The sequence below is a fragment of the Heteronotia binoei genome, chromosome 7 (assembly GCF_032191835.1).
Source record: "Heteronotia binoei isolate CCM8104 ecotype False Entrance Well chromosome 7, APGP_CSIRO_Hbin_v1, whole genome shotgun sequence".
Classification (NCBI taxonomy): Eukaryota; Metazoa; Chordata; class Lepidosauria; order Squamata; family Gekkonidae; genus Heteronotia; species Heteronotia binoei.
In genome coordinates this window covers 37,777,887-37,791,035 of record NC_083229.1, presented here as the reverse complement: position 1 = coordinate 37,791,035, position 13,149 = coordinate 37,777,887, and the positions used below count along the sequence as shown (strand labels likewise).

The following is a 13,149-nucleotide window of genomic DNA, read 5'->3' as shown; positions in this document are numbered from 1 at the left end:
AAAGAATTGGGAGGTGATCGTAGCAACACACACACAGAACTAGAGCCGATGCCATCTGAAATGAAAAATGCGGCGCATATTCAGCTTCTGCGTTCCAAGCATCTATTCTGCCCGGGGCGGGGTAGATGTTAAATGTTTGTGTTGACAAGTTTTGAAACACTTATTTCTTAAAACGTTTCCACTAAATAATAAAAGCCCATGTATCTCTTCCACCTCCGCCCTTCTTCTCATTGCGCCCTTGCTGCTGGAATTACATTGTGATGTTAGTGAGGGTACTGCGGAACTGGGGGAAGACGACAAAGCCTAGAAACAGCTCACCTCGCAAAGAGAAGAGTGGAAACTGCAAATTTTATCTAGCTTGTTTTCGGTGGGCGGCAAAAACATGCTTTAAGCATGTCTTTCAAGAGGTGGAATCAAAATGCGACACCCCGCCGCTTTTTGTTTCACATTAATGCCTAGGTGCTCTCGCCAATGTCGCCCCGCAAGACGATGACTTCCATCTAGAACCGGTGTTTCGAAATCGTACCTTTGAAGCTCCCTAGGGTTCTTTGCATCGCCTTGCTCAGGAAATGGGAAGGCGCAAATGAACCTTAGAAGATTCGCTTTCCGGCAGTCTTCCGAGTTAGCGCCACTTGGCGGCTGGCGGATGCCGCAGCAGCTACTGTGTAAAATGGACTCTAGTAAAGGTGAAGGTAGTCCTCCTGTGCAAGCACCAGTCGTTACAGAGACTGATTTTAGCAACAAATTACATATTCTGGTTAGTGGAGCAACAATTTCATATCTGAGGTTTTTAACCCTTTTGCGTATGTGCCATCTAGACCAGGAGACTTAATCATTTTTAATTTGCCCAGTAGTTCTAGAATTCCATCTTTGATCATCTCAATTTGACTTATTTCATCAGATACCCTTCCCCAAAACCATGGCTCTGGCACGGCTACATGTCCATATTTTCCATAGTGATAATAACAGATGCAATGATCTCATTCAATTTCTCAGCTATCCATAAGCTATCCTGTTTGTACTTTGTCAACCTGGTTGATTTCCTACTATATTGGAAGAAATGCTTGACGTTCTTAGTAATCCGCTCCTCGTATTTTTTAATTGTCATGTAAAGAGTAGTTTATTACAAAAAATTCTGCTTGTATCTGAAATTCTTTCACAGTAATATTTTAACATATTCAGAAAGGGTTTTTTTATTGCACTTTACCCCCACTCCGCCCAATTTGTCAGATCCCAGAAGCTAAGCAAAGTCAGCCCTGGCTAGTATTTGGATGGGAGACCACCAAGGAATACTGGGGTCATGATGCAGAGGCAGGCAATGGCAAACCACCCCTGAATGCCTTGCTCTAAAAACCCTACAGGGTTGCTGTAAGTCAGCTGTGACTTGATGGCAACCTCTCCATAAGATTAAAAAACAGACTATATAATATTGGAATAATTAAAACTGGAAAAACATTTCCAATAGCCCTGTCAATAATGTACCAAGATTGGGGGAGGGGGGGAATCAAAGACATGCCAACGACTTATCAGACAAAAATCTGCATTTAACAGGTTCTAGAGAGAATTATGGAAATCTTTTAAAGGGCCTGAAAAATAAACCCTCAGTTTCTTGAATATGTTTCTTACAGAAATGACAGATGATGATGATGAGACATTCAATTAAATGTTGAAGGCTGCAATAAGAAATACCTTGTATACAGAAACACATTGGACAGATTCAATGCAGCCCATTATTCATCCAAAGGACTAAAAAGTCATGGGGGATGTTAGTTGCACCCTTCTTAAATCTTCGTTCGCGAAGTCAAGCCGAGAGAGACAGTTTGCCAAAAAGACAAGAAATGCAGCTACTGCAGTGTTCCCTGTAGTTTCATTCATGAGACACATTTTTAAAAAATGTTATTTTGATTCAGGACAAATTATATATCTATTTCTAAAGTCCAAGGTGCTTTTAAATAAACCAAGCATATGTACAAAATATTAACATTTTCACTTCCAGTTGTAGCTGCTTATGATTCTCAGAAGTGGATAACTGATGTTTTGAAATATCAAAACCAAAACGTTCTCTCTTTTTCAAGGAAAACAAAAAATGCTGTGCTGGCAGCCAAAGTGGGAACTGGTCCTTATTTCAGAAACAAAAAGAAGAGGGGCAGTTCGCAAAGTGCTGGTCACAAGTCTTCTTCTCTTATCTTCTCAAACACACAGTCGTCTTCATTTGGTCTACTGGATTTGGTCTTCCTTGGCATAAAACCAGAATGGAATATCTGTGCAAAGCCAAAACATGTTGGTATAATAAGTAAATAAAAAGAACAAAATGCTAAAGAACAATAACTAAAATCACCACTGATATCATACAGAGTCATCAGAGCCAAATTTGTGCAGTCAAATCAGAAGGCTTAATGTAGAGGTACATAAAAACTTATGCATGTTGGGGCACACCATCAACTATAATGATATTCTGTAGCACGGGGTGGGGAAAGGAGGTCTGACAAAACCAACAAGGATGCTGATTTTCAGGTGGTTCATCTCTACGGACATTACAGCCATAACAGCACAGCAAGTAGATTGTGCCTTTGCAAGCAGCAGCATCTTTCCTGGGGTAGTTACTAGTGCTTCAGCTACATAACTTACAGTGCAGTCCTAAGCAGAGCAACACCCTTGGACTTTTGTGTGTGTGTGTGCCATCAAGTAACAGCTGACTGATGGTGATCCCACAGGGTTTTCAAGGCAAGAGGCATTCAGAGGTGGTTTGCCATTGTTCACCTCCATATCATGACCCTGGTATCCCTTAGCTCCATACAAATACTTGCCAGAGCCAATCCTGCTTAGCTTCTGAGATCTGATGAGATCAGGCTAGGCTAGGTCAATGGGCTTAGAAAGATATAAATCTATTTAGGATTGCACTGCTAGTAATCTTAACAAGCACTGTGTCATAGTGGTCTGTATTATTATTGCCACATTGCAAATTTAAGTAGAATACAGTGGCTTGCCCAAGGCCCTGTCATGAGTTGGTGGCAGAGGCAAGACTTGAATCTGGAGCTTCCTGGTTCACTGCCAAACCACTAAGCTACATTCTCTCTCTCAAGCCCAGTGGCATTCCCATAAAATTAGTCAGGTAAGATTACAACAGTGGCTCAGAGCTGCCCCTAAAGCCTTTAAAACAGCCTACCAGCAACAATCTTCTTTCCTGCCCTCACCCCCCCTCCCTTCTCTCTGCCCTGTTCATGCGATTTTATTCACAAACCTGGCTTCCATGAATGCTTTGTTTCTTAGCTTTACCTGGTTCAGGCAACTCAATCTGCCAAAAGAGATTGTTAAATATAAAAATCACTTCTATACAAACAAAGGCAAATGGAAATATATAGATGACCAACATGAAAGCTGTAGAAACAATACATTTAAAAAAAATTGTACCCTGATTTTCTCCCAATGGGGACCCCAAAACAGCTTGTTCTCCCCTCCACCCAGTTCTCACCACTCAGTGCGGAAGGTTCAGCCGAGATGGACCCAAAGTCACCCAGTGAGCTGCCATGGCAGAGTGGAGATTAGAACCTGGTTCAAAAGCAGGGATCTGATTCTCCCAGGTCCAAGTCAGAGACCCTAACCACTCTGCTACACTTATACTATAGTATGACCAATTTGACACTGCTGTCCCCTTAGCTTCCAATGATGCTAAGCATTTTTGGCAGCAGCTTATTATTTCATTTACCTCCATCTTGCTCCTCAAAACAGCCCAACACTGTGCATTATTGTCCTCTCAACCATTTTATACTCAATAAACCTACAAGGTGGGTTAAGCTGAGTGTGTGTGACTGGCCCAAGGCCACTCAGCAAGCTCCCACGGCATGAAGGGGGATTCAAACCCAGGTCTCCCAGATCCCCACCATTATATCACACAGTTACATTTATCCAGGGCTTTTTTGGTAGAAAAAGCCTAGCAGGAACTCATTTGCATATTAGGCCACACCCCCTGATGCCAAGCCAGCCAGAACTGTGTTTCTGTTAAAAAAAGCCCTGCATTTATCCAAGTAATAAGAAGCACTGGGTATGGCAATCTTGTATTTTCTGCCCTGCAAATAGTAAACTAAATTATACTATGAACCTAGAATCTGTAGGTAGCACACAACTGGTAGACACAATTACTTCTGAACACGATTGTTAAAACATTCCCGAAATAGAGTTATTTGTTCTGCCTAAAAAAAAAAAAGTGGCATTCTAGAGAGAAAGCGTGAGTCTAGGGCAGTTTGTAAGCCAGGTTTGGATTTGGACAGAAGAGAACATGGTGGGTGACCTTCAGCAAGTAGCTGTTTCTCTGCCACTGCTCCTCAGTTTCCATTCTATGCATATTCGCTTACTGAGCCAAAAGGACTTTTCCCTAAGTAAGTGTGCATCAGACTATAGCCAAAACATTGCCAAGGACTTACAATAAGCCAGCCTTGCTTCCCTTCCCAATCCCTAAGAATGCAGTCAACTACTTGTCCACACAAAACAATGGGATTCAGCGGGAAGTCCTTTGCATATTAGGCCACACCCCTGTGATGTAGCCAATCCTCGTGGAACTTAAAATAGGTCCTGTACTAAGAGCCCTGTAAGCTCTTGGGAGGATTAGCTACATTAGGGATGTGTGGCCTAATATGCAAAGGAGTGTGGCCTAATATGCAAAGCCATGCACACAAGTAATCAATAGCCAATGATTAGGGCAAGTAGGATCATCAAGATGAGCTTTGCTTACCATTTCTTGATCTCTCTTGGCTGTCGTCAGCTGCTCCGTTATCATCTTTTTTAAGCAACTACTTAGGAGAAATGCCTAAAAATTAGAGAAATATTTCTTCAGGGGAACTCTGTAGTCTGGAGATCAGTTGTCACTCTGGAAGATCTCCAGCTCCTACCTCTAATGTCAACCCTAGACTCCCCCCTGCTTGGCTGTGATCCTGTTTAAACAGTGATGTTTAGTTGGCTCCTGGAACCTGCACTACTGCTTATCTGCTATACAAGTGTGCAAGCAGGAAACCTATATAAACCACAAATGAATGCATGCAGTCTCACAGCAGTGATGCCGGGGGGGGGGGGCGGTTCTCTTATGACCCAAATCTAGAAATTATAAAGAAAAAAAATCTTGCTGTATGATAAATAGAACAGAAGAAAGAAGGAAACCCACCAATCAGTAGCAAGACCCCATGCTTAGCATGCTAGAGGTCTCAAATTCAGGCTTGGGCAACCAGTTAAAAAGGTAGAACCAAGAAAAGAACCAAGAAAATCCCCTTTCAGAGGCAATGTTAAGCTACTGACAAGTACAGGGATATTTGCTCCTGTGGCCTGTCGCATTACAAGCCACCTTTATGTATTTGAATGAGCCTGTAATAGTGTTTTTAAATAACAGCGTCTCCATTGAGAGCACATATAATTACCACCTATTAGTAGTAGTAGTAGTATGTGGGCACACATGCGTGCCTGTATGTCATGGTTGACGTCTGGTGACAACTACTAGGGCGTGGATGTTTCAGAGAGGTGGCTTGCTATTGCCTGCCTCTGCATCCTGGCCCTGATATTCCTTGGAGGTCTCCCATCCAAGTACTTGCCAGGGTCAGCCCAGTTTAGCTTCTGAGATCTGATGAGATCGGACTTGCCTGGACTATCCAGGTCAGGCCAATGTTTTCACCTAGATTGTGAGCAGGTGCAAATGCTGTCCTTCAAAGGAAAGGATATTTCAGCAAAAGCATTTCTGCTACAACAGCAGAGGTTATTAGGTCAAACCAAATGCAGAAGAGATCATGGGACTTGCAGCATCATTTAAAGCTGAATTACAGCTGTGCAGAGACCGGATTTGGATTGGGGCCAAGTGGAATTTAACCCTGCTATCCCAACCATACTTCCATGAATAAAAGTGGTATTCATTCTTTAAAGGAAGAAGAAAAAAGGCCTTTCTGACTCCTTTATTTAAATATACCAAGCCCAACCTGCTTTGTGTTAAAGACAATCCATCTCCATGTGTCAGAATCATTGTACTCGAACCTGAGCTCCAAGACCTGGTCAAGCCCTTGGCCTGGAAGAGATCCCTGAGCAGATAAAGAAAACAAGGTAAGACTGTGATGCGGGAGTATTAATTCAAAGACTGAGTTTAATTAGCACTGTTTTAAAACTAAATGTCAAGAAAACTTGCACAATATGTAATTGCATTTTGTTGTGTGAAATCCAGTGGTGTAACAGATAATCTGGTTTCATGGAACAGCCAGCCACCAGGGTTTATAAAATGGAAAGTGACATGAAATATTCACTCCAGTAGAATTATTCATTTTGGACTTCCAGTGGTTGGAATCTGCTCAGTTCCCCTGGGCCTCCCTATAAATTCTTTCAGTAATCTTGCTATCCTATATTGCCCCACAACTTCTCATTTGACTGCTCAAGGCTTGACCTTCGGAGCCTGGTCAATAAATTTATGATATAATAATAGTAGCTGATTTTGTCGACAACTGAGAGTATCGTCCACAGGAGGAAACAACACTACTCTAGTATGCTCTGTAGGGTGGCATTCTGTAACTTTTGCAATTAAAGAGCTGGATGATTTTAAAATTTGAAGCAAGAGGTCAACAAGGAGGCAGTATAAGAATGCCTTATTTGTATAACAAATTGTGCTACTTAACATTGATAACTGACATGTTGATTACAGCTGCTGGAATGACCTTGGGTTAGCCATAGCTATCCCAGGAGTTGTCCTTGAAAAGGCAGCTGCTGTGAAAGCCCTCTCAGCCCCACCCACCTCACAGGGTGTCTGTTGTGGGGGAAGAAAATATAAGAGATTGTAAGCCGCTCTGAGACTCTGATTCAGAGAGAAGAGCGGGGTATAAATATGCAGTCTTCTTCATTCATAATCCATCAAGTTTCTGTCACCTAAGCACAAGAGTAGGGATGGGCATCAACCTAAAAATTCTGGTTCTCCTGAACTGAGCAAAATATAACTGTTTGGATCCTTTCTCCCAGCTATGGCAAGGAAGAAAGGTGGGGGAGAATCACCCAGAAAGCCATTTAACCTGTCCATCTTGCTTTCCCCCACTTCCAAGGGGGGTGGGGAGTTAAACCCACTGCTGAAGTGGCTCACAGCCATTTAAACCTAACAGGTTAGCTGCAGACTGGTTGTCAGGACTTTTTTTCTAGGAGAACACGGTGAAACAGTTCCGGAACCTCTTCATGGAAACAAAATTCTCAAAAAAAGTTTGAAAGTTAATGAGGGGCACCCATGAGTTTCTCCTTCATTTCCCTCTTGAGAGTTCCGACACCTCTTTTTCCAGAAAAAAAGCCCTGCCCGTGCCACTCAGCTGTTATGTTTAAATGGCCCAAACATCCGAACCAGACAGAAGTCCAGGTAATGTTCAGGGAAGGCACCTTTCCTGAACACTGGTTTGGGGGTTCCACACTGGGCCAAGTTCTTGCTGAATTTTAGCTCGTGAACTGGTTTGTGCCCATCCCTAATACTGAATCACATTTGGCAGCACACCCATTGACTACAGAGCGTAAGCACCCATCCTTTGGGGAGTGTTTGTTCCTGTTGTCTAACAAGGATGAGAAGCAAGTATAAGCACAGCACTGACCAGGCTAGTTAGGAATGTAAGTTGGATGTCATGGCATGGCCAAGCCTGGGCTCTCCTGATCCCACCCAAGTCCAATGAATGCGTCACTTGTGGCCCCAGGTATATGCCATTGCTTTGGGAGGGACGGTGGCTCAGTGGTAGAGCATCTGCTTGGGAAGCAGAAGGTCCCAGGTTCAATCCCCGGCATCTCCAAAAAAGGGTCCAGGCAAATAGGTGTGAAAAACCTCCGCTTGAGACCCTGGAGAGCCGCTGCCAGTCTGAGAAGACAATACTGACTTTGATGGACCCAGGGTCTGATTCAGTATAAGGCAGCTTCATATGTTCATATATGTTTGTATCAAGATACTCTGCATAGTTGTGCTTTAGTCAACACCTATGTTTGTTGGTGAAGATTGCCTGCAGGGCCCAGCATAGGATCAATGTGGACTAGCCTGATTGTCTTCCTGGACAAACAGAAGAAGATGACTGTAGGTTTCTGACAACCACAGAGAGAAGCTTTTTGGACCCAACTTCAAAAAGAGGTTTTGGAACAACCTGACCATATTTGCAATGCAATCCTAAACAGAGTTACAGTCTTCTAAATCCATGAAATCCTTCTAAATTCATTCTAAGACAGTGGATTTAGAAGAGCATAACTCTTTTTAGGGTTGCACAATTAGACCAGCAAAAAAAGGAAGCAATGAAAAAATGGGCAAAATGTCTACAGGTAGTTCAGTGACATGCTCCATGTATACAGTTGCCAACAAGACTGGAGAAAATGTTCCATGCATTAAGGACAGGGCATGTGCAACTAAAACTCTTTGTGACACAGAAGTAAATAGCAACACCTGGTATCCCATTAAGCCTCTATTTAAGAGACAAAGCATTTTTCTCCAATCAGTTAACAACCCATTAGATATTTCAAAAATGTTTGACTTTATATTGCAGAAGTCCTCTATAAAAGCTATTTCCTGCTATGTAAATTGTATGTGCTAGGCCACCCTATAAAAAAAATCACCCACATGCACATTTCTTGCTGCATAAACACAGGATGGGAAAGCACAGAAATTTCCCAGCTCTATACTTGCTGCTGTACGAAGGAAAACTTCCTCTATAGAAGGAACCTGGACACAGGGCTTCTCCAATACACAACACATTAGGTGAGAACAAGGAAAAACAAATCAAATAATTAAACAATGCAGATGTTAAAGAAGCAAATTCTCTCTCAAGGTACTTACAACAAATGTGACTTGCCAGCACCTCACCCTATTGATCTTGAAGTTGACCTCTTTGATCTGGTTACTAGGCAACTTTATGCAGCAGCTAATCTCATTATTTCCCACGTGAATAGCAGCAGCGCAGCCTATTTCTGGATAATCACAAGAGCAGGGGTCCAGTTGCATGTATCCGTAGTGCCTCACCTCCTGAATTAGCTTTAAAAACTGTGGCAGAGAATATAAAATTATATAGCATGTCAGGAGAAGGCCTTGGCCTCTATGCCCTATTTGTTTGGCCCACTCAGAGCAACTGGTTGGCCGCTATGTGAGACAGGATGCCAGCCCAGATGGACCACTGATCTGATTCAGCAGGATTCTTCTTGTGTTTTTATGGAACAGCACAGAGAATGAGGCAGGGCTGACAACACAAGCAGGAGAATGAGAGTCAAGAATTCCACTGTTATCAGCACAATCTGATCCAATCTGTGTGACTGCCGGTCACTGGGGGGCCACATCCCACACTGACATTCAAACAGTGCAGGTATTCTCCTGCTAATCGTTTGAACATATAAGTGTCAAATGGGAATGATTAATGTGTTCAGGAATATATGACAAGCAAGACTCCAGGAACCACTCAGCAATGCACATTTACAACTATACCATAAGAATATTTAAACAAAGAAATGCAAGCTTTCTAGAACTCATCCACTTATTCTGGAATAACATGAAAGGGAACAATGGATCTTTTCCTGTAGAGTGCAGTAAGAAAAACAACAGCAACTATAGCCTTGTTTGGCATTCCTAGATGTCCCTCAATGTAGCAGTACTACTCATGATTACATGCTGTCTGTGCCCCACATTTTCAGTAGCAAGAAATCAAATGCTGCACCAATGGAGCCAAAGGCATGGAAGAGAGAGAAAAGAGCTACACATTACCAGAGGGGCCTGGTCTCAGCTGCAAGCCTGTTGACTTTCCAGAGATCAAAACAGCTTAGCGACCCAGAAGGTTGCACATGGCACTAGATCCAGAGGGGCTGCATTCTGTACCAGCCCCTAGGGAAATTATGCTTGGACCCTGCAAACAGGAGTGCTGCTTGAAGGAATGCTTTCGTGACAATGGGAAAATGAAACAAAACATACTCCCAGTTTACAAGCACGCCAATACAACAGCAACAGCTCCAAAGGCCTTGGGACACAGTCAGCTCTGCTTTCTCTCTCTTAAAATTGGTTCTATCTAGGTTGGATTCAATATGTGGGCAATACAGTATTTAATGAGATCATCCTTAATTAAATTTAGTGAAGCATAGTGCCTACAGTAGATAAATGTAATTACATTAAAGATACTAACTAGAGCAATAGTTCTAATATTTCTCTCAGAGTTTAGTAAAGCATTTCTTAGTCTACACCCTGTATGACCTTTAAACAAGGGCCACACCTTGTGGTGAGGTGTTTTAGTGTAATGACAATTTCTGCAAAGGATTTTTGAAAATTAAATTTGTGTTTCCACATCTGTTTTGCTAGTTATGATCAGTGTTCCCTTCCCTCTAAGCTCTTGTGAGCAAAAATTCTACTTTGTTAGCTACTGCATAAATTATTGTGCTCTGAGGCCATTTTTCCGTAGCTAAGACAAAAAGGTGTGAGCTGGAGGCTAAAAATCTGTGAGCTAGCTCATGTTAGCTCAGCTAAGAGAGAACACTGGTTATTATGGACTCCTCCCCTGGCACCCCTAGGCCTTGAAGTCTCTTAGAATTGCAAATGATGCCCAGACTACAGGGATCAGCTCCCCTGGCGAAAATGGCTGCTTTGGAAGGTGACCTCTATAGCATGATACTGCTTTGAGGTCCCCTCCTCTCCCCAACTCCACCCTCTCCAGATCCCCAAAATCACTCCACCCCCAAATTGCTGCTGCTTCCTTGTTGCCCACAAAAACTGAGTCAGGGCCAGGGCTTTTTTTGAGCAGGAACGCACAAGAACGCAATTCTGGCTGACTTGGTGTCTGAGGGTTTGGCCTAATATGCAAATGAGTTCCTGCTGGGCTTTTCCTACAAAAAAAGCCCTGGTCAGAGCTGTAAACTCTGCTGACACCATAAGAACAAGGAAGGGGGAGGTTTGGGCCTGGCGTTTTGGACTTTTGCTCGTCCTTTTCTGGATCAGTTCCATGTTTTCCTTTTTGCCATGCCTTCCTTCCCCCATTCTGGTAGCGAAAGCATAAAAGCAGGAAGTATACTGAGGTTAAGTAAAAACAAATCCAGGGAGCCAACAAAATCTTCATTGCATGATACAATGCAAGAAGGGACAGGGAGGAGGGTCCCTCCCTCCTCACACCCTGTATGTGGGAAACAAAGAGAGAAGAAGTGTTCATGCAGCCACAAGACAGGACTCTGCTAGTTCTTTTATGAAAGGCATTAAGATTTGTTTGTTACAGAGGCAAGTGCAGGTGTGGCTACTCTACAATAACTGTGGACTGTTTGTGTTCAGGGCTGGATTTCTTTTCTTAATCATGATTCATGACTAATGATCCCACAGATAAAATCCAGCTCCAAGAACAAAACAAAGCACTCCCCCAGTTGTGAACCTTATTATTCACAATACACTTGAATTACATGTGGGTTGCATAGAAAGTTTTTTTTTTTAAAGAAGGCTTTCTTTAATTTTCTAAATCTTCTCTGACCTTAAAAAAAACTAAAAGCTTCTAAGGAAGGAAATTTATACCCTCTGTGTTATGTTTTAAAATTATATTAAAGCAGAAAATCTGTATAGTATATTTTTAAATTAATCTTACCCTCTATCCTCCCCCAAACCTTGCATAATTTTCAATGATTGTGTAACTTAAATAAAAGTTTCCTTAATAATAAATATTACCAGGGCTTTTTTTGTAGAAAAAGCCCAGCAGGAACTCATTTGCCTATTAGCCCACACCCCCTGACATCACCATTTGTTTGCTTAGATGAACCTTGTAAAAATCAAGTCTGAGAGTCTATTTACACTTTAGCCTTGGACAGAAATTTCCTGCAGTCTTTTATAGGAAACACATTAATCAAGACATAGGGTAAGGCATTCTTAGAATCAACCAGGGTTTATTTTGTAGGAAAAGTCCAGCAGGAACTCATTTGCATATCAGGCCACACCCCTTGACAGCACCAGTGTTTCACAGAGCTTTTTTTGTAGAAAAAGCCCAGCAGGAACTTATTTGCATATTAAGTCACACACCCTGATGCCAAGCCAGCCAGAACTGTGTTCCTGTGCATCCCTGCTCAAAAAAAGCCCTAAATATTACTAATAGACAATACATTTTATTAATTGTTTTCTGTACTTTAATACTTTCAATCAGGGGCAGCCAGGATTTAAAAAGTTGGGGGCTTGTCACTTCTCAGAAGCCTTCTTCTAGCAAAAAAAGAAAACAATATGCTGCGCCCTGGAAGGCCCTCTGGAAGTCAGGGGGGCCCTGTCCGAAAGTCATCGGGCAGTGCCCCCACAGCGTCGCTCCCCATGGCTGCAGGCCTGCTTCCAACATGGTTGTCCTTTCTACTGCCAAAATCTTTACACATAGGTTAAACAACAGGTGACCATTTTATTTCACACTTCAGGCATAACAGTTTTGACTGTTGGCCATTACTTATAATTGAGTAAGTTTCTGTTTTAAAATATTTGGAAGAGTGTAATATCATGGTATTTTGCAATCAAACTTGAAGAATATTTATTTTTATTTAAATGTATATTCTGCCCTCCCTGCAAGTGGGCTCAGAGTGGATCACAACAGAATATTAGCAGCCTTCATAAGTTTTTACACAGCAGTATTTATCCCAGTCATGATTACTCCTTGTAAAAATTTGCTTACTTTAATTTTGTCTGGTGCTTTTTGTTGCATCTGAAGCTTCTGCATCTGTCCAGCGCTGGGTGTGATCCACTTTTTCTCCATTTCCTGCAGTACCTGTAAATGAAAGTTTTAAAAAAGCTATACCATCACTGTGTCTATCATGGTCCATGATACTTTCTTCTTTAATAGGACTCAAGCAACCAAACTCCATGATATTGTGGGCCTTGGACAACAAGTGCCTCTACATGCCAGTGGTTGCGGTACATGGGGATCAGGTTCTTCCCAAACAAGTATTGCAGCAAAGGTGCAAGAATAATAATGCTGCAACAAAGAAATGATGCATTATGGTCAAATAGAAGTGTCAATGGATTTGGCCAATGGGAAAGCATGGCTGTAGGTTACCCCAATCCCTTAGCTAACACAAGGCCCCATAGTGGTGCTAAGTTTCAGCAAGATATCCAGATGTTTGCGGAAATATCTGCATTACTGTAGCTAACATGGCTTCCATGATCAAGCTGTTTGTTACTGGCCTCCACCAAGAAGAGCTGGAATA

At 42.3% G+C, this 13,149-nt stretch overlaps 1 protein-coding gene across 2 annotated transcripts in view; it reads right to left on the bottom strand.

Annotated features, from left to right (window-relative positions):
* Positions 1–1,093: 1,093 nt before the first annotated feature.
* Positions 1,094–13,149, bottom strand: part of SNX31 (sorting nexin 31) — a 28,226-nt gene continuing 16,170 nt past the window's right edge. The window contains exons 9-14 of one of the 2 annotated variants that reach the window (XM_060242943.1): positions 12,618–12,710; positions 8,801–9,004; positions 5,955–6,053; positions 4,730–4,804; positions 3,242–3,295; positions 1,094–2,261 (exon numbers count right to left, since the gene is read on the bottom strand). In XM_060242943.1, coding sequence (XP_060098926.1) covers positions 2,166–2,261; positions 3,242–3,295; positions 4,730–4,804; positions 5,955–6,053; positions 8,801–9,004; positions 12,618–12,710 — 621 coding nt within the window. In that variant the 3' untranslated portion in view covers positions 1,094–2,165. Of the gene's footprint in view, positions 2,262–3,241; positions 3,296–4,729; positions 4,805–5,954; positions 6,054–8,800; positions 9,005–12,617; positions 12,711–13,149 lie in introns of those variants that run through there. The other variant, XR_009555639.1, reaches the window with a different exon arrangement.